General features: G+C 50.4%; 1 protein-coding gene across 9 annotated transcripts in view; it reads left to right on the forward strand.

Moving 5' to 3' along the window:
• Positions 1 to 25,005, forward strand: part of DLG3 (discs large MAGUK scaffold protein 3) — a 63,597-nt gene that overhangs the window by 1,429 nt on the left and 37,163 nt on the right. For 2 of the 9 annotated variants that reach the window (XM_059911465.1, XM_059911464.1), the window contains exons 2-12: positions 531 to 613; positions 1,818 to 3,845; positions 10,113 to 10,166; positions 10,428 to 10,478; positions 10,900 to 11,024; positions 11,237 to 11,406; positions 11,703 to 11,839; positions 12,188 to 12,332; positions 12,949 to 13,108; positions 14,787 to 14,943; positions 15,354 to 15,456. In XM_059911465.1, coding sequence (XP_059767448.1) covers positions 3,786 to 3,845; positions 10,113 to 10,166; positions 10,428 to 10,478; positions 10,900 to 11,024; positions 11,237 to 11,406; positions 11,703 to 11,839; positions 12,188 to 12,332; positions 12,949 to 13,108; positions 14,787 to 14,943; positions 15,354 to 15,456 — 1,162 coding nt within the window. In that variant the 5' untranslated portion in view covers positions 531 to 613; positions 1,818 to 3,785. Of the gene's footprint in view, positions 1 to 530; positions 614 to 1,817; positions 3,850 to 6,712; positions 7,085 to 10,112; positions 10,167 to 10,427; positions 10,479 to 10,899; positions 11,025 to 11,236; positions 11,407 to 11,702; positions 11,840 to 12,187; positions 12,333 to 12,948; positions 13,109 to 13,714; positions 13,884 to 14,786; positions 14,944 to 15,353; positions 15,457 to 16,152; positions 16,444 to 25,005 lie in introns of those variants that run through there. The other 7 variants (XM_059911467.1, XM_059911472.1, XM_059911469.1 and 4 more) reach the window with 6 other exon arrangements.

Genomic DNA, 25,005 nt, shown 5'->3' on the forward strand with positions numbered 1-25,005 from the left:
TTTAGAAGCACAGGGAGCAAGGAGCCTCCCCCTGCCATCGTGCGGCTGTGGAGATGTTGTGGACTGGGGCAGTGGCTGGACCAGGACCTCTCTGGCTGCCAGTACCTCAGCCTGGTATCTCTACCTTGGAACTCTTGAGGGAAAGCCCACGACGAGACTCCGGGCACAGCCCTCCCCTAAGCTTGCCATGGCTTGGGGCTCTGCCACAATGATGCTCCTGCTGTACTGAGAGTGAAGAGATGAGTCCCAAGTGGAGGGATTATTGTGCCCACGGCTTCGGCCTGCTTGGACCTACTCCTGGGCCAGAATGCTAGGTTACTAGGAGGAAAAGCTGTGGATTTCTGGTCCCCAAAGGCCGTCATAAGGACGGAATACTTCAGCATGGTCCTAACAGAGAGGGCACAGAGCTGACAGGATTTGCTAGCCCCAAACCAGACACAGCACTAGGAAGCTGCCGAATTCTGTGTTACTACCCTGCCATTCTTCTTTTTGTTTCTTTCCCTCTTGTTGGGCTCTGTCCCTACTCACAGGGGTCAACAGACCTCAGGATCTCTCCCTACTCCATAGAGAAATCTAATTCAGGAAAGCCACTGAGAAACTTGTCTCCACCAAGGTATGAATGATCCTTTATATACTGTCGTTCCTATGGGGCCTTTTTATTTTAATGGGGGAAAGTAGGAGTTCCCTAATCCATACCTTGGGAATGGTGGGGAAATCTTGATACCTTAGTAGACTAATCACCAAAATTATTCCTACCCACGCCCAATGTGCTAGAATTCCCATCCACCAAGGATGCACACCCACAGCAATGCCCCTTACTCGCAAACCAGAAAATTCCTGCTTTCAGCAATCCCAATCTCTGGCACCCAGGTGAAACCCGAGGGCTTTGGGGCAAGGGTGATTATTTCTCTACACAAAAAGATTGGGGTCACCCAGTGAAGCTGTACTTTCAAGAATGAGCCCAGGTTATCAGACAGCAGCGGGCCGCACTGCCCTAACCCCATCGGTTTGCTGAGGGAGGGCGCTGGAGAAACGGTGGATAGGAGTGAGAAACAGTCCTTCTTCTCCCAAATCCCTTCTCAGGCTCCTCTGTGGCTTCAGTCTCCGTGTGGGCCTCCCGGTTGCCGAGCAACCACAACCTCCTGCAGGGGCGTGGGCTGTTTTCGACCTGTAGGGGGCGCCTGTCTCCCTGGGGCCTCAGGCTGGAACTCTAGCAGTTGGGAGGGGATTCCAAGTGTCAAAGCATCTCAAGGTTGCTGACTTGCCAACCAAGTCCAGTCTGAGCATCAGAGAGCCTGTAGAGTGGGGAGAAGCTCACTATGAATGTAAAGGGATGTAACTCATATTCATTAAAAATGAAAGTGTGTGTGTGTGTGTGTGTGTGTGTGAGAGAGAGAGAGAGAGAGAGAGAGAGAGAGAGAGAGAGAGGAGAGAGGAGAGAGAGAGCAGTCAATGGGGACGGGGTGTGGGGAAGGCAGTTTGACCCTCTCCATTCACTCCAGGCTTAGCAATATTTATTCCTCAATCAGAGCAGTTCAGAGGCTCAGGCTATAGGGTGTTTTTTGTTTTTCCTGAGCTACTTTTACGATGTAGGAAAAGAGTCTAGCACTCTATAGTATTGGCAAACTGCTGAGCATATAGAAGACTTTAAGGTCCTGAGTTACCAGCCTAGCCTAGACTTGGTAAGGAAGGAAGATATTCACTCATTTGTTCATTCAACAATAATAATTAACCTTAACCCATTGTGTACAAGGTAATGTGCTAAATGTTTTACATTTAATCCTCACAAAAACCCTATGATGATTTCCATTTCACAGATAAAGAAACTGAAGCTCAAGAAGTAAAGTAACGGCCAAGGTCACACAACTAGTGACTGGGTTGGGTGTGACTGAGCAACCGCTGTGTGCCAGGGTCTAAGAATACAGGAAATAAGACACTCCTCTCTTTTCTCTACCTAATGAACACCTAGTCACCCTTCAGGAGCAAACTAAAAATGTCATCTCTTATGAAACTTTTTGTAAGCCCCTCACCACCCACAAGTAGAGTTGATAACTTGCTTTTTTGTATACCCCTCTGAAATAGCACTTTTCACAGTTACTGTAATGAAATGCTTCTATATGTCCATTTCTCTAACTTTGAGCCCCTTGGCGACAGGGTCTGTTTACTATTCATTGCCACTTGGATGTCTGATAGACATCTCAAACTCAACATGTCCAAATCTGGACACCTGATCTTTTTCGCCCAAATGACTCCTCCCCTAAAGCGGTCCTCATCTCAGTTGATGGCAGTTTCACCTTTCCAGTTGCTCTGGCCAAAACACCTTGGAACCACACCTCATATTCAATCTGTCAGTAAATCATGTTGACTCTCTCTTTGAAATACATCCAGAAACCAATCACTTCTTATCACCTCCCGTGCTACCACCCTGGTCCAAACCACCATCACGTCTCACTGGCATCACCTCAGTAGCCTCCTGACTGGTCTCACTGCTTCACCCTTGTCCCCTGTGGCCTATTCTCCACACGGAAGCCAGAGTGATCCTGCTAAACGCAAGTCAGATCATGTCAGTTCTCAGCACAAAAACTCTCCAATGGCTCCCCATCTCTCTCAGAGTAAAGCCAAAATCCTTCAATGGCCTACAGGCCCTATACAATCTGGTCTCCTACTAAATCTCTGATCGTATCTCCTAGTACGTTCTCCCTCCCACTCTGCTCCAGCTACTTGGTCCTCCTTGCTGTTTCTTGAACAAGCCAGATGCACTTCTTACCCAGGACCTTTGCACTGGCTCTTCCCTTGCTAGGTATACTCTTCTGCATGGCTCCCTTCCTCACCTCCCTCAAGTCTTTGTTCAAATGTCACTTTCTCAGTGAGGCCTACCTTGACCAGCCTATTTAAGATTGCCTCTATTCTAATTTCCAGTTTACAGTAAATACAGGGTATAGAGGAACAAGATAAATGACACCACGAGGGGAAAAAAAAAAAAAAAACAGCAGACAAATCCAGAAGTGGGATATTCTACAAAACAACTGAGTTGTACTTTTCAAAAAGCCAATGTCATTAATTTAAAAAAAAATAAAGATGGGAGACTTCTAGTTCTGGACCCAAGTGGAGTAGACATGCTTCTCCCTATTTCTCCCACTAAGGACAGCTAAAACTCTGTATGTGATATATAAAAGAAACATAGGAAGATGCTAAAAGAAGGAGAAAAGGACAGACTTGACTAGGTGACTTGACTGAAAACAAAAACATGAACAGAGCCTCAGAGACATGTGGGACTATAACAAAAGACCTAACATTCATGTCATCGGAGCCCCAGAAGGAGAAGAGAAAGGGTGGGGGCGAAAAAGTCCTCAAGAAATGATGGCTGAAAATCTCCCAAATCTGGCAAAAGACATAAACCTACAGATTCAAGAAGCTGCACAAACCCCCAACACAGGATAAAGTCAAATCCATGCCAAGACACATTATAATCAAACTTTTAAAAACGAGACAAAGAGAAAATCTTGAAAGCAGTAAGAGAGAAACACCACTTTACCAACAGGGGAAAAACAATTTAAGTATCAGCGATTTCTCACCAGAAACCATGGTGGCCAGAAGGAAGTGGCAACAACATATTTCAGGTGTTAAAAGAACTGCCAAGCCTGGATGCTATATCTAGTGAAAATATCCTTCAGAAATGAGGGAGAAATCAAGATATCCTCAGAAAAAGGAAAGCTACGAGACCATGGCACCAGCAGACCCACCCTAAAAGAGTGGTTAAAGGCAGTTCTCAAAACAGAAAGGAAATGATAAAAGAAGAAATCTTGGAACATCGGGAAGGAAGAAAGAATAGAATGAGTAAAAACGTAAGTACGTACAACAGACTTTCCTTCTTCTCTTGAGTTGTCTAAATAATGTTTGATGGTTGAAGCAATAAGTAAAACATCATCTGATGTGAAGCTCAGTATATGTAGAGGAAATATTTAAGACAACCATACTATAAATGAGACATGGTAAAGAGACCTAAAGGGAGGTAAGTTTTTTACACTTTCCTCAACCTTTTAAAATGACGACACCAGTAGGTCTTTGTGGTGACGAAATAGTTTTGTATCTTGATGGCAGTGGTTGTTACAGAAATCTCCGCATGTGGTAAAATGGTATAGAACTATACACACACTGTACCAATGTCAATTTCCTGGTTTTGATATTGTACTATAATTATGTAAGATGCAATCATTGAGGAAAACTGGGTGAAGGGTACACGGGCCCCCTCTGTGCTGTCTCTGCAACTTCCTTGTAAATCTATAATTATCTCAAAATAAAAAGTTTTTCTTTTAAGATTGGGGCTGTTCTAGTGGCTAAAGACACGAATGCAATGTGACAGCCTTGATTAGGTTCTGATGTTAAAAATGTTAAAAGGCAAGTTTGGAGAAATTTGAATATAGACTGGACATTAGATGATATTAGATGATATGAAATTATTGTTAATTTTCTTAGATGTCATAATCATATTGTGGTTATGTGGGAGAATGTCTTTATTCCCACAAGATGAATGCTGAAATATTTAGGGGAGGAGTGTAATGAAATCTGTAACGTACATTTGAACGGTTCAGAAGAAATTGTAGATAGATCGATAAAGCAAATATAACAAGACATTGCCAGTTGTTGGCTCTGTGAGGAAGATATATAGGTGTCCCTTGTACTATTCTTTCAACATTTCTGTATGTTTGCAAGTTTTCATTTTTAAAAAAGTTGGAGAGGATATGTGGAGGATATACATGTGATAAAGCAAGTATAGTAAAATGTTAATGAGAATCTAGGTGGCAATTAGCTGTTTGTTCCCTGTAAAATTCTTTCAATTGTTCTGTATGTTTGAAAATTTTCATGTTAAAATGCAGGGGTAAAAAGCTTGAAGAAAAATGATCACAACCTCATGTCCTTCCCTAGTACTCCCAATCCCGCTTTCTCTGCTCTTTTTCTTTTATCCCATAGCACTTATCACCATATATCGTAGTATATACTTCATTTATTTATTGTGCTATTTTTTGTCTGTGCCCGTTCACTAGAATGTGAGCACCCCAAGGGCGGGGATTTATTGTGTTTTGTTCTGTTTGCTGCTGTATCCTCAAATCCTAGAACAGTGTCTGGCACATAGCAGGTGCTCAGTGAATACTTGTTGACTTAAGAATGAATTTCTGTAGCCCTAGGGCCTAGGTCAAGGTCTTGCACAGAGTAGGTGTGCAATGAATGTTCGTTGAACTGAGATCTGAGATCTGCAGGAGAACTTAGAATAGACCTGTTGGACTTGAGTGGTTCAGAGCGTGGACTCTGGAGTCAAATGGCCAGGATTTGCATCCTGATTCTGTCACTTCCACCTGTGTAACCTAGCTGTATTAACATCTCTGAGCCTCAATTTCTCGGTAAAAGTCAGATAATAATAGTAGCACCTTGGTAGGGGTTTTGTTTGCATGTAAAGCACTTAGGACTTTGTGAAGACTCAATAATTGGTAGCTAATGACAGAAAGAACAGCAAAAAGATAAGAGTTTTCCCAGCATGTCATCCTTCTTCCATTCGCCAACAGACTGAGCCAGGAGAGGCTAAGGAAATGTCCTTGGATAAGTATTCCCAACTTCTTCTCCAGACCCCCGGATTTCTTTCACTTCAGATCTCTTCTTACCGTTCCTTCTGCCCTGGACTTTCTTTACTCTCTTGGCATCCTGAAGCTCTTTGCCCCATTATAACCATGCAGGAGTGGAGTTGAGGAGACAGGAATCTGTGCGCCAGGGACAAAAGCTTAGAGCTTCCCTTTCCTTCTGTTCTAGGCTTGAGTCCCTCATTGGTGATGGAAGCAGGTCAAGTGTGAGGTTGCAGTCATTTCGGGGCCTAGAGGTTGAGAGAACAATAGTCCTGAGGAAGAGGCCCTGACAAGAGAGTAGCCTCCTAAGCTGCCCTCTTCCTTGGTCCCCTGTTAGGAGAGAGCACCTCCCTCACCCTGCTCTAGCGTCCCTTCGATCTGTTCTGCCGCCTCAAGTCTTTACTTCTGGTGGCCCCAGCTCAGAGCAAGCCCGGGGACCCATTGAGCATCTCCCTGCAACTCCCTCTTGGTAGTGGGGTGGGGTGGAGTGGGCCGAAGACAGGCTGAAATTGGAGACGAGGGGGCACGAGAGGGGGGGCTGAGCTCACCCGTGGCACAAGTCCCCTGTCCCTGCCCTAGGGTTGGCCCTACCCCGGATATCTGGGGAGCTGGGGCTGAGCCTGGGGGCGCCACTGCCTCTGTTCCTTTAAGGAGCCGCTGTTTAGCATTCCTGCCGCTGCCGCTGCCGCTGCCTGACTCTGCACGCTGATTGGCTGGAATCAACTGAGAAGGGAGCCAGGGAGAGATGCTCTTGACTCCACTCAGATCCATCCTGGGGACCAGTGCGGGAGCGGTCCTCGCAGCACCCAGCTTCTGCCCAGGCTCCCGCTTCTTCTTTGCGGCTGGGCCTCGGCCCAGGAGCCACGACGGGCGACACGGAGCCGCCAGTGCTGGAGGGGGAGCCGTGGGTGCGGGGCAGCGTGGGGGCAGAGGCCCCGGGACGCCCGCCCGGCCCCAGGCCCCGCTCCGCCCGGGCGCCCCCACGGGTGCCCCCCCCTTCCTGGTCCGAGCAGTGTGAGTGTGCCCGGGAGCCTGGCGGCAGCGGCGGCGGCGGCAGCGGCGGTGTGGAAACCGGCGTGGGCTGGGGGGTCCGGGCCGCGGGGGGCAGTGCCATGCACAAGCACCAGCACTGCTGTAAGTGCCCCGAGTGCTACGAGGTGACCCGCCTGGCCGCCCTGCGGCGCCTCGAGCCTCCCGGCTACGGGGACTGGCAGGTACCCGACCCCTACGGGCCAGGTGGGGGCAATGGAGCCAGCGCCGGTTACGGGGGCTACAGCTCGCAGACCCTGCCCTCGCAGGCGGGGGCCACCCCCACCCCCCGCACCAAGGCCAAGCTCATCCCCACCGGTCGGGATGTGGGGCCAGTGCCCCCTAAGCCAGTCCCGGGCAAGAGCACCCCCAAACTCAACGGCAGCGGCCCCAGCTGGTGGCCCGAGTGCACCTGTACCAACCGGGATTGGTATGAGCAGGTATGGATCAGCAAAGGGGGGGGGGTGGTGGGGCAACCCACGGGGGCTGGGGAGTGGGCGCCTGGAGGCCTGGGGTGCAGCACGGGTTCCCGGGGCTCCCAGCCCGCAGACCCTGAGCCCTAACGTTGCAGCTGGGCCAAGAGAGGCGGTTGGAAATGTGTGCTTCCCAGTGTGTCTGTTTGGGGGTCTCCATTTGGAGGGGATTGGGAGGAGCTGTGTGTCAGGAGGCGAAGGCATGGCGGAGGGGCACATTCTCCCGTGTGGGGGGATTGGGTTCGCCTCAGCGTGGGCGGGGGGTTTAGCAGTGTCTCTGTGTCTGGCAGGGGGCGGGAGGTTCTGCGGGGGCTGTGTGCGGTGTGTGTCTCCACAGGAGGGGAGGAGGGGGCATGGTGCTCTGTGTAGGGGGGACATGTGTGTGTGTGTGTGTGTGTGTGTGTGTGTGTGTGTGTTGAGGTGTGTGGAGGAAGGCAGTGGAGCTCCTGTGAATCTATGTCGAGGAGCCCATGTGCCCAGCTTGCTGAGCTTCATCCCTTGATGCCATGAGTCCCTCTCCGTCCTAGTCCCTTTGTGTGTGAATGTGCACATGGACATGTGGGGATGTCTCTCTGAATGTGGAGGTGTCTCTGTAGATGAAGCTGCAGGTTTGGCTCTGTTTGCCTGTGTGTGTGTGGCTACATGTATATGTGTGTGAGCATGTGGCTGCAAGTGTGTGCACGCGTGTGCCTCTGTGTGTGTGTGTGTGTGCGCGCGCGCGCGCGCCCGTGTGGTGTCCCTGGTGAGAGGCGCTTGACAGGCAAGGGAGGGGAGGGGGAGGAGGCGAGAGACACGTCCCAAGCAAGGCTGAGAGGCTGCTGAGAAGGATGGACTCTTTTGTCCAAGCAGCTCTGAAGTGTGTATGTGTACTCAGGGGGCGAGGGGGGGGGACTGAAGCCAGCTTCCTTGCTCCAGAACAGGCATGATGCCTGGAGCCAGGCAAGGGGCAGCTGCTCTGGTGCAGGGACTGGCCCCGGTGGGGCATCTTCCCCGTGGGTACCGCAAGATGTGGGAGAACTTGGCCCCCCAGCCCTGACTTGGCACAGCTTGGGAACCCCTGGGTGCTGGGCACAACTCCGGCTTCCACTCCCAGCCTAAACTGCCAGCTTAGAAAATGGAAGGAGCATCTGTGGGAGAAGCAGCAAAATGGAGGCTGGGCCGGCAGAGCCAGGTCCCTGGCATGCATGGCGGAGGGCCTGTCTGGTTATTCGGCTCTGCAGCCCCCAGGGTAGGGAGAGGGGAGGAGGAGGCTTTGTTGTGGAGGGCAGGTGCTGGCTGCCCCAAGCTGGTGACCGTTCTGGCCACCTCTGTCCCCCTCTGGGGATCAGATGTGCTCTCACTCAGAAGCAAAGGTGGGGACTTCCTGGGGAGAGGAGTCCTCGGTTCTGGCCTTCTGTCTGTCCACAACTGACTGTTTCCTGTGTCCCTTGCCTTGGCCCCTTGCCCTCTCCAGCGGATTCCCCTCCATCCTGGGGCCCTACCCTTGTAAACACTCTCTTGTGCTTGTCCTGCTCAACTGGTAGATAGTTGCCAGTCCCAAGGCTGGGCCAGTTGGTCAAGGTTTCTTTGCCAGGGCTGATCCCTGGATGGCTCCTGGCCCTGGGAGCAGGTTCCCTGAGGGGGGTGGTGGGAGGCTGGAGGGTGGACCAGTGGAAGCTGGGAGCTGCTGGGTCTCACCAGCGCTGGACTTGAAGTATGGCTATCACACGTGGGCACACATGGTGTACCAGATGCATACAAGAGCTACATGGAAATCCTTTTGCCTATGTGTCTGTTGCATGGTACTTCAGGCAGTGGTGTTGGTTTCCGGGCTCTTAAGAGCCATCGGTTCTTCCTCCTGGGATCAGGGACAGGAGTAGGGCTGCAGGGAGAATCCTCCCACCAACTCCTAGGGCTGCAGGGCAAAAAGTCCTGGGGCCCGGCTCAGAAAAGGTGGAGGCGTGACTAGCCGGCCCTCTCCTCCTCTCCTCCTCTCTGCTTTTCGAAGCCAAAGCTGTGTGGGGTGTAGGTGGGAGGGGAAGCAGAGCAGGGCAAGCAGAGGAGCCCTCACCCTGGGTTTGCAGCTTCCCTCTTCAGATGAGGAGACCAGGGGTCAGGAAAGGGGCAACACAGCCAGAGAAAGATGGGGGAGGGGCACCAGTCTATCTGGGGAGAGAGGCAAGAGGGCTCCTCCGTTCTTGGGGATAAGAGTGAAAGCCAGCGAGCAGGTGCTACTTGTCTGTCCAGAATCACATTTTCACTTGACAGTGGCCACAAGTAAGTCCTGTCTGAGAGGCCATCTCTGTGAGTTGGTCAGACCAACCCTGTGTTTCCATCCCTTTCCCTTGCTTCTCCTCCTGTGGCTATTGCATGTTGAAGGCCGTGGACCCTGCTGCCAATCAGTCCATGGGTCATCAGCTTCTCCCTCATGGGGCATCTTGTCCACTCTGCTCCTGTCCCACCCCTGGCTTTGCCTCTGACTCCCGAGCAGATCCCTTTCTGCTGGGAAACACAAAGGGTTCGGGATCAAAAGCCCCTTGACAGAAAATGGATTGACTTCTGCCCATTTGAGGAATTGGGTTCTTGGGGACACAGGAGATAGAATGAGGGTTCATGAGGTACTCTGAAGGGGGTAACTTTTCTTTTTCCCATGAGCTTTGCTGGGCAAGGTGATGAGTGGCCAGAACATCAATGGCCTTGGCAGCTTGCTTTACTCAAAAGAGCATGTGGAGATCCAGGTTCTAGCCCCTGCTCTGCCACTAACTCCCAGTGTGCCCTTAGGCACAACCTGTGTCCTCTCTGGGCCTCAGTGTCACTATCTGTCACATGGGAGAGGTTGGACAAGATGGCGTCTGCTGTCCTTCCAGCTCTGACGTGGTGGGAGTCTGTGATCCCAAGTCAGGGAGAGCTGTTGTTCAGAAGGGGCGCAGGTCCCTGTCCAGGCCACTGGGTGCCCCCACGATGCTGAGTGTGGCATGGTTTGCCTGCCATGTTCCATTTCTGCCATCCCCCTCAGGCCAGCCCTGCACCCCTCCTAGTGAACCCCGAGGCCCTGGAGCCCATCCTCTTGGTGAGTGCACCACTGGCTGGCTCGGTCCCAGACAATTGATCTGGGCTACATGAGCAGCTGGGTTGGGCCTGATATGGCTGGAAGCAAGGGGAGGGGGGCCTCCTCAGGGTCAGCCTGTCCCATCTGTGGCCAACAGGTGTCTCAGGGTCAATTTGGGCTCTCCTACTCTGTGGGGAGTTGGGGGACAAGCAGGTTGACCAGGGGGCCGGGGGGGTGGGCGGCGCAGGAGGCACTTAGGGCCCTGCCTGTGTCTTCCCCTAGGTGAATGGCAGTGATGGCATGTTCAAGTATGAAGAGATAGTCCTTGAGCGGGTGAGTCTGGAGGTGGGGCAGGATGAAATGGGAGGGCAGGGTTAGAACGGGGAGAGGGGAGGGCCCTGAACCTTGGTCTCAAGACTCATGGGGGACCTGCATTGAGAGAATGGGGAAACGGCGGCCCTCAGAGGCTGCATCACTGCATCAATCAATCAACTGACTAACAAATATTAATTGACCTTGCTCGCTGAGGCCTGGGGAATTGGGGAGGGGATGGCTTCGCTGAGGCCTCCACGCCAGAATGGTCAGCACAGGCTGGGAATCTGCCAGATTCGTGACGAATGTGCCCCAGCCTGCCGTGGCCCCTTCTGAGGCCTGGAGAAGCTGCTCTGGGGGGGGCAGGGGTAGATGGGGCCCCGGAAACCCTCCCCCGTGCCTTCTGCATGAGCAAACTGTGCCCCTCCACTTCCTTCTGCAGGGCAATTCTGGCCTGGGCTTCAGCATTGCTGGTGGCATCGACAACCCCCATGTCCCCGATGACCCTGGCATCTTTATTACCAAGATTATCCCTGGTGGAGCAGCTGCCATGGACGGGAGGCTGGGGTGAGGCGGCCTGGAAGCAGGGCTGGGGATGGCAGGGGCAGGATGGAGGTGAGGGGAGGAGGGCCGCCTGGCAGGATGACCCTTCCATTAGATCTGAGGCGGGGAGGGGGAGAGGAGGGAGGGGGAGGGGAGAGGGAGAGGGAGAGGAGGAGGTGGGAGAGGGGGTGGAGGGGTGGTGGCAGGGTGTCATGCCTCTTGGGCTTCCCCCACAGGGTGAATGACTGTGTGCTGCGGGTGAATGAGGTGGATGTGTCAGAGGTGGTGCACAGCCGGGCGGTGGAGGCGCTGAAGGAGGCCGGCCCTGTGGTGCGGTTGGTGGTACGGAGGCGACAGCCCCCACCAGAGACCATCATGGAGGTCAACCTGCTCAAAGGGCCCAAAGGTGCGGCCCTCCGGGTTCTCGTGCTCTGGCCAGAGGCCCCTGGTTGGCCCTGTAGGAATTGGAAGGGAATACCCTCACTTCCTTCCTGACTCCCTGGTGCAGCTCACAGCGTTCTTTCTTGATCTCACATCTCACCTGTACTGACCTCGGGATGGCAGCCTGGTGTTTGGGATCCCTGGGGGGAGCTCCTATGGGGCTGGTGGCTTGGCTGGGTGCGGGGGATTGGGGTTGGGATTGACTGCGTGCTCTAACTTCTCCTTGTGTCCCTCTCCCACTCCCTGCTGGCTCCCGCCCAGGCCTGGGTTTCAGCATTGCTGGGGGGATTGGCAACCAGCACATCCCAGGAGACAACAGCATCTACATCACCAAGATCATTGAGGGGGGTGCTGCTCAGAAGGATGGACGCCTACAGATCGGGGATCGGCTGCTGGCGGTGAGACAGCCTTCCCGGGGATGCCCAAATGGTGGGGTGGGGAGGTGGAGCTCTAGTAGCCTCTCACTCCACCTGAACCTCACTCAGGGACTAGGCATCATGGGAAATTTCAAGAGCATCATCTGAGTTGTGTGTCCCCAGATAGCAAGGCCCTAGTCCTCTTCATGGCTGGAACTCCCTCACCTGTCCACCCCTAACCCCTGCTTGTCTGCCCCCCACAGCACTGTATTTGGACCTCTGTTAGATAGAGCACTGTTGAATTTCACTGAAAGGGCACCCCTCAGGGCTCCCTGGGGAGGCCCTCCCTTCTTCTCCCCGGTGCTAGCCCTAAGGCCTCTCCTCTCCTAGGTGAACAACACCAATCTGCAGGATGTGAGGCATGAGGAAGCTGTGGCCTCGCTGAAGAACACATCTGATATGGTCTATCTGAAGGTGGCCAAGCCAGGCAGCCTCCACCTCAACGACATGTATGCACCCCCCGACTATGCCAGCAGTACGTACCAACCTGCCCTGTCCCTGTCCTGAAGCCCTGCCCCCTGGTTTCTGGAGGGGAAGAAGTTTATGCTCCTTGTTAAGAGAGAGAGAAGGAGAGAGAGAGAGAGAGAATAAGAGTGGTGCTCAGGAAAGCTGAGTCCAAATCCCAGCCCTGTCCCTTATACCTGGGTGCCCTTGGACAAATCCCTTTCACCTGTCTTTAGTTTCCTCTTTGGCAAAATGGAGCTAATGATATATGTGCTGCCCTCCTCATAGGACTGCTGCAAGGATCAAATGAGATCACGGACGAGAAAGCCCTTGGAAAACTGTATCAGGCTATAGAGATGTGAGGGATTATTATTAGTCACACCTCTAGTCATGCCTTTCTTTGTAGATTGCCTTGACTTTAGCTCTTTCTAAGACTCACAGGAGTGAGCTCAGGATTCAGAAAGGGACTGTGGAGGAGGAACCCTAGGGGGTGGAGTGGGGAGGAGACGCCTGAGGAATCTGCATCCCTCGGTCTGGTCTCTTTGCATCTGAGGTTGGGGGGGTGGTGGTCAGCCCTTGGTGGCGGGTGGAGTAGGGTACCACTGGGGAGTGGTCTCGGAACTTTTCTCTCCCTTTCTCGATTCCAGCATTTACTGCCTTGGCTGACAACCACATAAGCCATAACTCCAGCCTGGGTTATCTCGGGGCTGTGGAGAGCAAGGTCAGCTACCCTGCTCCTCCTCAGGTTCCGCCCGCCCGCTACTCTCCTATCCCCAGGCACATGCTGGCTGAGGAGGACTTCACCAGGTAAGACCCGCCCCCCCCGCCCCGCCCCGCCCCGCCCCTCCGCATCCTACCTAGGGATGGGGCGGAGAGGAATCGCTTCTGGCTGGCCACAGGCCTCCTTGTAGTATGGCAAAGAAGAGGATAAAGCCCTCATCGCTCCTGTCTTTGGGGTCTGAGGCCCCCTCTCAAGCCCTTGGGGCCCTAAGGAGGGACAGAGGTGGCTGCAGGGACAAGTTCTACCATCAGGGGGAGTGCCAAGTGTGTGGCCCCCATTCGAAAGTGCAGAGAAAGGGTAGGATGGAGTGTTTAGGGGGCTGAGGAGGTGGAGGCTGCCGGATTTCCTGCCCCGAGACAGTTGCAGCCCCCTCTGCCGCAACCATTCCACGTTAGAGAAGAGAGCAGTTCAGCCGGTGGGGTTGGTCCGGGATGCTGGGAGGCTGGCGGGCCAGGTGGCCTCGCACGCAGGGAACGGCCCCGCCCCACTCTGGCGGCTGCTGCCGCCGCGGAACTGGTTGGGCCGGCAGGGGTTCCGGGGGACAGGTTTGCTGCAGGGTGGGGCCTGGGAGGCTGCTGGGCTGGCTGCAGTAGAGCCGGAAGGGTAGGCGGACGGAGTTGGAGGAGGGGGGAGAGCTGGAGGAGCCATGGAGAGGGCACGCAAGTTCTCAGGCTCCGGCTTGCCCCTGGGCTTGGGCTCGGCTTCGGCCTCGGCCTCGGCCTGGAGGAGGGCTTCGCGGAGGAGGGCTTCACAGAGGTGGGCCTGGCCGCTCCGCTCCCTGCGGCCTGGAGGGGATGCCAGGTAGGAGGAGAGGAGGGCTTTAGCAAGAGCATCCGGGTCTCAGGGAAGGAGCCTTGCACCTGAGACTGGGAGCAAGAAGGGAAGAGCCTCGGACCTGGGGCTCCTCGGGTGAAAGATGCTTAAAGTGAAGGCAGTGGGCTGGGCAAGTGTGCTGAGTCAGGTTGTATGGATATACAGGAGCCGCAGCTGCTCTCACTTGATGACACTGTGACCATTTACAGAGGGATTCCTTAGACATGGTTAGTTGGAGTTGGAGTTTTCATGTGTTTGTCTCCTCTCTTCAGTTAGGCTCCTAAGCTTCTTCTGGGGACCTGGGATTTCTTTATCTCTATCTCCCACATCACCCAGCAAGGGTACATAGTGCTAGCTGTTGACTAAGTCTGTTGTTGGGGAAAGTAGGAGGGGTCATAGTTGGTCGGTGGATTTTTGAGACTGCGGAGAAGCATGTATAAAGTAAGTATGCACGGTTTGTGGGTGGTGAGTGCAATCAACCCCAGGGCCATCCCACAGCCCCTAACTGATTCCCCTTCTTGTGGCCCAGGGTTCAAATCACACCAGTTGGTAGGATGGGAGAATCTGGGGAGGAAGAGGACCAGTGAGTGGGCTCTGAGATATGGTCTCTAGAGCCCAGGGTAGGGGTTTGTTGACCAGAGAGAGTCGGGGACTGTCCACTGGGAAGTTGACTCCAAGCCCTCAGGAAGAAGGGAGGAAGAACAACTGAAACTTGGCACCTGGCAGCAAACAGCAGCCAAGCAGGTTTCAGGAGAGAAAGGGAGCAACAGAGTATCATACCTGGGGACCTAAGTCCTTCTACAGCCATATGGGCCTTGTTCCAGGCTGGCCTTCACAGGGACAACAGTTTATACCTACTTTGTCCTGACCCTTCCACTCCTTTCCCACCAGAGAGCCCCGCAAGATCATCCTGCACAAGGGCTCCACAGGCCTGGGCTTCAACATCGTGGGAGGAGAGGATGGAGAAGGCATTTTCGTCTCCTTCATCCTGGCAGGAGGCCCAGCTGACCTGAGTGGGGAGCTGCGCAGAGGAGACCGGATCTTATCGGTGAGGAGACAAAGGCAAGGTGGGAGGATGGGAGCTATGCCAGTCTGAAAGGGAGGAGGGAAGACCTCGCTGTCTCCAAGGAATGCTTCTTGAAGTGGGGGAAGGCTAAGAGCTGGAGGAAACATATTCTCTTTATAGATGTCCTTAGTGAGGGACAGGGACCAGACTTATACTTAAGGAGGAAGTGAGTATCTCTTGGATCTTAACCCTGGCTGGCATTTGACCCCCACAAAGATATTATTACGCTAGAGGTGTATCCTTTAGGTCTCGTCCTAGGGGCAAGGATGGCATATTGAGAAAGGCATCCAAGTAGGCTTAGGGATGGGCTACCCATCTCCCTCTCCTAACTGCTACAACAGAGGACTCCTTTCTTGCTTTTGGGGTGGCTCATAACTCCTCTCTTTGGACAGGTGAATGGCGTGAACCTGAGGAATGCAACTCATGAGCAGGCTGCAGCTGCTCTGAAACGGGCTGGCCAGTCAGTCACTATTGTGGCCCAGTACAGACCTGAAGGTAGGAGAAGGAAGGTGGAACAAGATGATTTGGGGAGATTAGACTTATTACTAACTGCTGGCTTTTTGCCATCATAGGTAACAAAGCCACTTGACTAGGTCCCTTCTTACACTGGTACAGTAACCTCTTCCTCTCTCGTTTTCCTTCTGGTCTGGGGTAGGTTTGGACAGCTTGGGAGCATCAATCAAGGCTGTGCTCAGAGCCTGGTGAATAGGGCTGCAATGCAGCTGAAGGCCAGTAGTGGGCAGCAGTTTACGGGAGGAAGCGCAGAGATTGGGGCGACTGGAAAAAGGGGAGGGGGAGGGAGGCAGAGGCGGAGGGCTCAAGAGGCGAAGATCATAACTGTGTTCCCTGGAACAGGAGGGTAGTTCTCGGTTAGAAGGACTTGAGGGAGAAGAGTACCGACCTCTTGAGTGCTTGGGCCAAACCTCTATGACCCCCACTTCTCCCCTCATCAGGGTGACCGTGAAACAGCCATAAACGCGCTGAAAAGGTGATGCTAGGCTCTCCAGGTAGGGAATCGTAAGTGGACCCCCTTTCCCTGCTGGGGGCCTTCTTTGTGTTCTGCGGGAGCAGTCCCCCGGCTTGGGCGAGTGGGCGGGGCCGGTTATGCAAACGAAAGCGTTTGATTGGCTGGGGCCAGCCAAGGCCCAGGTGCCGAGGTGAGCTGCGGGATAGCGCGCCTGAGCCAGCCGGCCGGCGGGGTGGCCATTGGCCGGCCGAGCGCGGCCTCCAGCCTCACGCCCCGCCCCCTGACCCAGGCGGAGGGCGGCGGGCCCCCCTCCTTCCCCCCCCCTCCCCGCCTCGGGCGCCTCAGGCGTCTCCTCCTCCTCCCTCCCCTGCCCCCTCCTCCTCCTCCTCCTCCCCCTCCTCCCCCCCTCCTCCCGCGTGCCCCGCTTTGTGTCCGTGGTCTCCCGCGCGGGACAGAGGGGCCGGCCGGAGCTGGCGCTTTCTCAGCACTAGACCTGGACTCCGACCCGGCGCCAGGTGAGGTGGGGCGGACGGGGGTCAGGCCCCCTCACAGTCCCCCCTAGCCTCTCTACGGTTCTGTTCTCAGACTCTCTCTTTTCCCACACTGCGCCCCCAACTCTGAGCTCTCCCCGGAATCCCTGGGCCGCGTGTCCCCAGCCCCGCGCGGCGCGCGGCTTTGGAGCCCCTCCCGAGGGCCCCTCGCGGCCCCGCAGAGCAACGCGCGCGGCTGAGCCCCGGCCGGCCTCCACCTCTTGGCCATCACCTCTCCCCACCCACGAACTCTGCCCCTTCTCGCCTGGAACCTCTGTCCGCCCCCCAGTCTCCTTCCTGCCGGCGGCTGCGCCCCCAGCAGCTCCCTAATCTCGGTCCTCAGAGGAATTTTCTCCGTCTTCCCCTCCCCCACATCCGTTACTACGCCTCCTTTCCCCCCCACCCCAACCTGGCGACCTCTGGGAACCCCCGAGGTGGGCTTGGTGTTCTCGGGCCCCCCCGCGCCCGCTTTTGTTTGCCAGCGTTTGCGACTGTCGCCGACCCCTTTCGCCTCCCCCTCCTCTTTGTAAGGCCGGCCTTTGTCCCTTAGGGCTGCAGCGCCTGGGCTCCTGGGACACCTAGGCCCCAGGGCTGGTTACTAAGGTGGAGGAAGGGCCCTCTCCTGGGCAGGTGCTCTGTTCCGTGATGAGAATGGGGAGAGGCTGGCAGCCCTGCTGCAAAGCCGTGAGGGATCGAAAGCGCCTACCTTTGTCCTTTCCGCCGCCCCCCTCCCTACCCCTTGTTCAGCGCCTCAAGCCAGGAGCCTGAAGGCCAACAAGAGAGGGGCCTGCAACCTTCTGCACTAGGCTCTTTTGATGGGGACAAGTGTAGGGAGGTGACTAACAGGAGAGCTTGTTGGTCCGAGCTAGTGGGAAAGAGGGATGCAAATGGACACTTTGAGTCATTTCTTTCCATGTTGGGTGTCCAGCTTAATGACAAGAAACACACATTAGGGTTATTGTTTTTATGATGCCTGCGCGTGCTGTTTGCTTCTCAGTGTAGAGCTCACCATCTGATTTTTATTAGCAACCAATATTTATCCATTTCATGCCCACAACTTAGGCAACGTAGGTTCTGCAAAGAAAATGGTTTCTCTTGCATATTTGTGTGTGTGTGTGTGTGTGTAGGAGAAATTGATGTGTTTCTTTCGGTTTTGCTCACTGATGCTGGGCACATGGAAATAATACTGTGAATTTGTCTGGTGCTAGTATGTTGGAAACTGGTGACTACATGTTTCTCCGAGTTTTGTTAGGAGAGTGTAATTGATTTGCATAAAAAGCTGCAAGTTGTCCTGGCTAAAGGGATTCCTTCAGTGTTCATTGCTCTCTGGGCATATTTCTGAGCATTTTTGATGTCTGTCGAGGTGCTGTCTTATGCTAGGTTTCTCTGCCATTTGCCAAACAAAGCCTTTCTTCTCTTAGGATTTAGTTGAGCTACTGTTGTTAAGGCTCTGCCACCCCAATCTCATTTCTTCCTTTGGTTTGGAAAATCCAACAGGGCCCCAACATGCAAAAGCTTTTTTTTTTTCCATTCAAAAATGGACCCTTGGAAACAGGTCCGGAGAGACTATCAAGCATTCCGTGTTGGGCTCTGAATTTTCTTTGATAAAGGGATAGTTTTTAAGAATAAAGACTCCATGTTGATCGTTTTATAATTATGTTAAATACTGTTTTTTGGAGGATTGCATCGCATAGGCATTTACAAAATGAATAATCCAAATATATGTTTGTTGGCTAAAATGGCAGAGACTTTGTATGTTATTGGCCAAGTAAGTGTTCATCATTTGTATTTTTTTCACATGGAATGTGGGAGCTGGAAAGGATCACGTAGTCCAGTCCCTCATTGTGCAAACCAGAACAGCGACAGGAGAGCAGGGACATGACTTGCCTAAGGTCATGAAGGGAAAGTTGCTGAGGGTCAGCAATCAGTTTAATCCTGAAGTCCACCAGCTGGGACAAATCGTGCTTGGGAATACCTGAGAAACCTAAGACCTAGTTGGAGCAGAGGAAGGGAACTGGGAAAATAATGGAAGAGGGGGTGAGGGAAAGATTAGAGTGGTCTCCATGGTGGCCCTTGAGGCACCATTGCCAAACCAGTGCAGCCTTTAGCTAGATATCCTTTAGTACGAGAGCTTAAAAAAAATTAGCTTTCACTAATTAGAACAATCAGAGTAAGAACAATTTTTCTCCTTTTTTTAAACAGCCTAATTGAGGTATGATTCATACACCATACAATGCATCCATTTAGGTGTACAATTCAGTGGCTTTTAGTGTATTCACAGAATTGTGCATTCATCCTCACAGTCGATTTTAGAACATTTTCATTACCCCTCTCTTTTGAATACATAGAGATGGTGCAAGCATTGGAAGGGTGATAGGTGTAGGACAGTGGCTTCCTGATGTATCTCATCTGGGCACTTAGGGGCTGGATGGCAGCTCTGACTTTGCTCTAATTGTGAGATGCTTTCATATATCTGGTTGCTTAATAGGTTGAACCATAATGAAGATAGGAACCTTGTCTATCTATTTAAACTTTGTATTGTGCCTAAGCATGGGTGCTTTACAAATATTTGTATGATGAAGCTTTGGAAAATATTAAAATAGATATAGAAGTGCCAAATGATAAGGTACTACAGTGAGAGATGCTGTTTAATAGTTTCACTCCTCATTGCTCCAAACAGTTGTGGACACAGCAATCCTACCTATTTAGCTAAAAATAGCATGATGTTCTTGGGCATGTATAATCCTGCTTAAAATTCAAATTGAAAATTTAAACAACTGGCTCTTGGCAGAGGCTCTCCTCCAATCTATTCTAAAATGAAAAATATTTTTCTGTGACTTGTGGAATTGCTCCACCAAGGGAAGGATGGTTTTCATGTTATAACATTTTGATTTAGAAACTATCTCCTACATTTTCCTCCCTAGTTGCTTTGTGTCAGCCTCTGTTTATAAACTCAGCTAGTATTTTTCTGGAAAGCCCTTTTGTTTTTAGCATAGATTCTGAACCCCAAATCAGGAGGTGAGCCAGAAATTGGTCACTAAGGTAGCTAAACTGGGAACTGATCCTTTGTGACTAGTCTTTTCAACTGGAATATAAATCCAGACAGGCTGGGGGTACAGGGAATGAGAAAGAACTAGGGTTTTCCATACTTACTTTAAAGTGCTGAAGAAGCACACTTTTCACCATGGAAACACCTTCAGGTAAGGCCTGGAAGAGTGTAAGGATCAGTGTTGGTAATAACTTGAAAGCATAAAAGGGATATTTTCCCCATAACATTTAAGTTTACCACCCCATCTCCCCTGTTTGAGAGTGAGGGATGTAAACATAGCTGCCACCCCATCAGCATGATCTCTTTTGAGAGCACAGAGGTGAAAGTTTAACAAGGCAAAGAATCAAAGTTCTGAAACTCCTGTTGCCATCCTAAAAGAAGGCTAATGTAGGGAGGGAAGAAAATGAATTCCTGTTAACAGCATTTCTACACTGAACAATTTGAAGGCAGCTACTATTGTATTTTTCTTTGTGCCCCAGCACCTAGTCCAGAGCCTGGCACATGTTTTGTTGAATTATTGAGTATGTCTATGTTCTAGATGGCTTTTGTAAGCATTAATCTTCAGGATATCCCTGTGGGATAGGTGATATTATCCCTATTTTACAGATGAGGAAAGTGAGGATCAGAGAGGTTGAGTGACTTGCTCAAGGTCCCACGGCCAGTAAGGGGCAGAATCACAATTTGAAGTCAGATTTCCTGAGAACTTCGTGTCCAGGGCTTTTGCCAAGAGACCACAACGACCTCTCTCCACAGCAGAGAAGCTGTGAGCCCCCTCTCTCTACCCAGAAGATACTGCTCTGAGACTCTTCAGGTGCCAGAAGCTGTTAAAAAATGGACTAAAGCCAACTCCCAAATGTCATCTTTTTTTTTTTAATACATTTATTTATTTTTGGCCGCGTCGGGTCTTCGTTGCTGTGTGCAGGCTTTCTCTAGTTGTGGCGAGCGGGGGCTACTCTTCGTTGCGGTGCACGGGCTTCTCATTGCGGTGGCTTCTCTTGTTGAGGAGCACAGGCTTAGTTGCTCCGTGGCATGTGGGATCTTCCTGGACCAGGGATTGAACCCGTGTCCCCTGCATTGGCAGGCGGATTCTTAACCACTGCGCCAGCAGGTAAGGCCCCAAATGTCAGCTTTTTAAGTCTTGATGACCACAAACTCCTGTACCAAAGGAGGAGGTAACCTGGGGGTAGAGGGACTGCTGGAAGCCTGAAGGAGACCCCCCCCTCCTGCAAAAGGAATGTGGACTTGGGAAGACTACCATAGAATGATATTGTGGGGGGAACCTCAGGAGGAGCCAAAAGATGGGAATTGGTTGGCTTGACTTAACAGCAAATGTGTGCAGGCCTAAGAATACTAATGCAGTAAAGAGGAATTTCCCATTTCTTCAAGTGAAATAGAGTTGTATTTGTCATTCATTTTTTTATGAACTTACAATTCACTCATTTAAGGGTGTAATTCAATGGTGTAAAATTCACAGAGTTGTGCAACCATCACAGCAGTCAATTTTAGAACATTTCACCACCTCAAAAAGAAACTGAATCCTTTAGCTGTCCCCCCAGCCCCCTCCCCACCCCACTGCCCCACCAACCTCCCCATCCCCCTCAGTGCTACTAATCTGCTTCCTGCTTCTATGGATTTGCCTGTTCTGGACATTTTGTGTAAATGGATTCATATATGGTCTTTTATGACTGGCTACTCTCACTTGACATAGTGTTTTCAAGGTTCATCTGTGTTGTAGCATGTATCAGTACTTTATTTCTTTTCAGGACTGAATACTATTCTATTATATGAATATATCACAATTTGTTTATCCATTCATGAGTTGATGGGCATTTGGGTTATTTCCACTCTTTTGGCTATTATGAATACTATCTTTGAACATCTGTATGCAGTTTTCTGCATGGGCATGTGTTTTTATTTCTCTTGGTTATATATACCTACTGGATCATATGGCAACTCTATATTTAACCTTTTGAGGAATGGCCAGGCTGTTTTCCATAGTGGCTGCACCATTTCACATTCCCACCAGCAGTGTGAGGGTTACAGTTTCTCCACATCCTCGCCAACCCTTGTTAATGTCAGTTTTTTTGATTCTAGCCATTCTGGTGGGTGTGAAGTGATATCTCATTGTGGTTTTCTTTTCTTTCTTTTTTTTTAAATTTTTATTTATTTATTTATTTATTTTTGGCTGCGTCGGGTCTTTGTTGCTGCGTGCAGGCTTTCTCTAGCTGCGGCGAGTGGGGGCTACTCTTCATTGCGGTGCACGGGCTTCTCATTGTGGTGGCTTCCCTTGTTGTGGAGCACGGGCCCTAGGTGCGCGGGCTTCAGTAGTTGTGGCTCGCAGGCTCTAGAGCGCAGGCTCAGTAGTTGTGGCGCACTGGCTTAGTTGCTCCGCGGCATGTGGAGTCTTCCCGGACCAGGGCTCAAACCCGTGTCCCTGCATTGACAGGCAGATTCTCAACCACTGCACCACCAGGGAAGTCCTCATTGTGCTTTTCATTGCATTTACCCAATGGCTAATGATGTTGAGCATCTTTTCATGTGCTTATTGTTTTGCTTTGCTTAGTCCCCTGATTCTCACGTTGTTTATAAATTGACTTGAGACCAGAGCAAGCCAACTGTTATTACTCAGGTGATTAGAGGGAACCAGGAGGATAAGGGACTACCTTTCCACTCTTATCACTGTGTGCTGGAGGGCGTGGGTACGGATAATTTTATCTAGGAATGCTGACATGATAAAAATGATAGGGCCCACCTTTAAAAAAAAACAAACAGAAAACCCTCCAGCTTATTCACATACCGTACAATTCACCCATTTAAAGTGTACAACTCAGTGGTTTTTAGAATGTTCAGAGTGGTGCAACAGTCAATTTTAGAACATTTTCCTCACCCCAAAAAGAAGTCCTGTCCCATTAGCAGTCACTGCCCATTTCCCCCAAACTCCTCCCCTCGCCTCCCCTCACCCAAGGCAACCACTGATCTACTTTCTGTTTCTGTAAAGTGTCATTTTCTGGCTGGTTCATATAAATGGAATCATACAACATGTAGTCTTTCGTGTCTGTCTTCTTTCTTTCAGCATAGTGCTTTCAAGGTTCATCATGTTGTAGCATGTAACACTTCATTCCTTTTTAAGGCTGAATGATATTCCATCCTATGGTTATACCACAAATTGTTTATCCATTCTTCTGTTGATGGACTTTTGGGTTGTTTCCACCTTTCATCTATTGTGAATACTGCTGCTATGAACTTCATGGGAGGTTTTTGTGCGGTCATATGTTTTCAATTCTTTTGGGTATATATGCCTAGGAGTGGAATTGCTGGGTCATAAGGTAACAACATTGAACATTTTTGAGGAACTGCCAGACTTTCCCAAAGTGGCTGCGCCCTTTTAGGCCCACCCTGTTTTGCAAACTTAGAAGAGAGAAAAATGTTAGCTTTCTTTTCAGTTTTGCCTCCTGGGGCTGAACTTTATATACAGGTGTGTGTGTGTGTGTGTGTTTGTGTGTGTACTCGTGTGCACTGTGCTTTTTTGTCTTCCATGTAGCCTAAGGACATGGTAGCTAGAGTTGGCAAAGAATTCTGAACCTAGCTAGACAGGTGCTTTCTTGTCCTTGTTACATGGTTTGAGGCAAAATCCTAGGAGCTTTGGTGTCTGTAAAACATCGGTTCTTCTGATGGGGTAGAGTGATTAGAATGATACAGAGAATGAATTAGTTCTTATTTATTTATAGCTTTTTAGGATTTCTTTTTAATTTAATGTGTTGCTTGTTGAAATCTTGACCCTGATATTTACACTGTTGCTTTGTTTGTTTGACGCTTTAGACTTATATTCCACAATAGAGTAATTGTTTTATTGGGTTTTTAAAAATTTATTTTATTATATTTTATTTTTGGGTGTGTTGGGTTTTCGTTGCTGCACGTGGGCTTTCTCTAGTTGCAGCGGGCGGGGGGGCTACTCTTCGTTGTGGTGCACGGGCTTCTCATTGCAGTGGCTTCCCTTGTTACGGAGCACGGGCTTCAGTAGTTATGGTGCACAGGCTTAGTTGCTCGGCGGCATGTGGGGTCTTCCCGGACCAGGGCTCGAACCCGTGTCCCCTGCATTGGCAGGCGGATTCTTAACCACTGTGCCACCAGGGAAGTCCCCATGGGCCCCAGTTTTCTGATCTGTAAAATGAGGGGACTGTGCAAAATGATCTCACATGTTTCTTCTAACTCAAATTCTGTGTTAGATAAGTGTGAGTTGTGAATTCAATTCACAAGTTCCTGTTTGTACCTAGACTGTTATTGAATCACAGTCTTGAGTTAATAACAGTCTTGCTTTAATAAAGGTCTTGTCTTCCCCTCTTCTTTCCTGTGATAAGGCTTTCATCCTCTTGAAATAGATCTTTGTTTACTTTTCACTGAATTTAGATATCTTAAAAAAACAAAGACCCTAGAGATTTGGGGATTTTTCAACTTGATGAAATTAACACATTTTGTATAAATATGTGCATTGGGGATATGGATACACAGGTGTCCTTCAGATTTTCAAAAAGGAGAAAGAGAATTTTGTAAATCTTGGGTTAAATTCCAAACTAGATTATTAAGAGTTGTTTTGTAAACACTCAGAAAAAAGAAGTGGTGAGCACTGGAACCAGTATTGGTTCACCAAAGTCAAACGAATCATGTCAGACTGCCAAATTGCCTTGATGGACAGGGTTACTGGACTGGTGGACCAAGGAAATAGGGTAAATGTGGTATATCTAGATTTTAGCAATGCATTGGCAGGACTTCTTTGGTCTACTCTTGGATAAGATGGCAAGGTGATAATAGTGATAATACACTTAAGTGGATTTGTCTGTAACTGGTTGGGTGATCCGTCCCAGAGGAAAATGATGGAGTCAAGAGCAGTGAGGAGGGGAATTTCTAGTGCACGTGTGTCCTGGCTTCATCCTTGGGACTGTCTTTTTCAGTCTGCCTCCCCATCCCCCTCAAATTATATTTTATATTATAATATATATAATTTTAAAATATATAATTTTTAAAATTATATTTTTCCTGGATATATAAATATTACATTCAGATTTGTAGAAAATTGGAACATAACAAAATACAAAGTAAAAAAAGTTCAAATCACCTGTAAAACTACCTCCAGAAATAACCTTGTGTTTGTGTATATTTCCCTCCAAACTTTTATATATCATATAGTATGTATGTATCTCTTTCAAGACTCGGATCATTGTATTTAAGCAGTCTTATATCCATTCTTTTAACTTAGCATATGTCATGCATATTTTAAAATGGTTTTTAATAATTAAACAATATTCCATCATGTGTGTGCCATAATTCATGTAATCATTCCCTTATTGGAGGACTTGTAGGTTATTTGCAATTTTTTGATCTTATAAATAACACTTTGATGGATATCCTTGTATGAGGCTTTTTGTGAATCTGTGATTGTGTCTTCAGAATGAATTCTTTGGAGTGGAATTATTGGGCCAAAGGATATAAACATGTTTAAG

The sequence above is a fragment of the Balaenoptera ricei genome, chromosome X, assembly GCF_028023285.1.
Source record: "Balaenoptera ricei isolate mBalRic1 chromosome X, mBalRic1.hap2, whole genome shotgun sequence".
In the NCBI taxonomy this organism is placed as follows: Eukaryota; Metazoa; Chordata; class Mammalia; order Artiodactyla; family Balaenopteridae; genus Balaenoptera; species Balaenoptera ricei.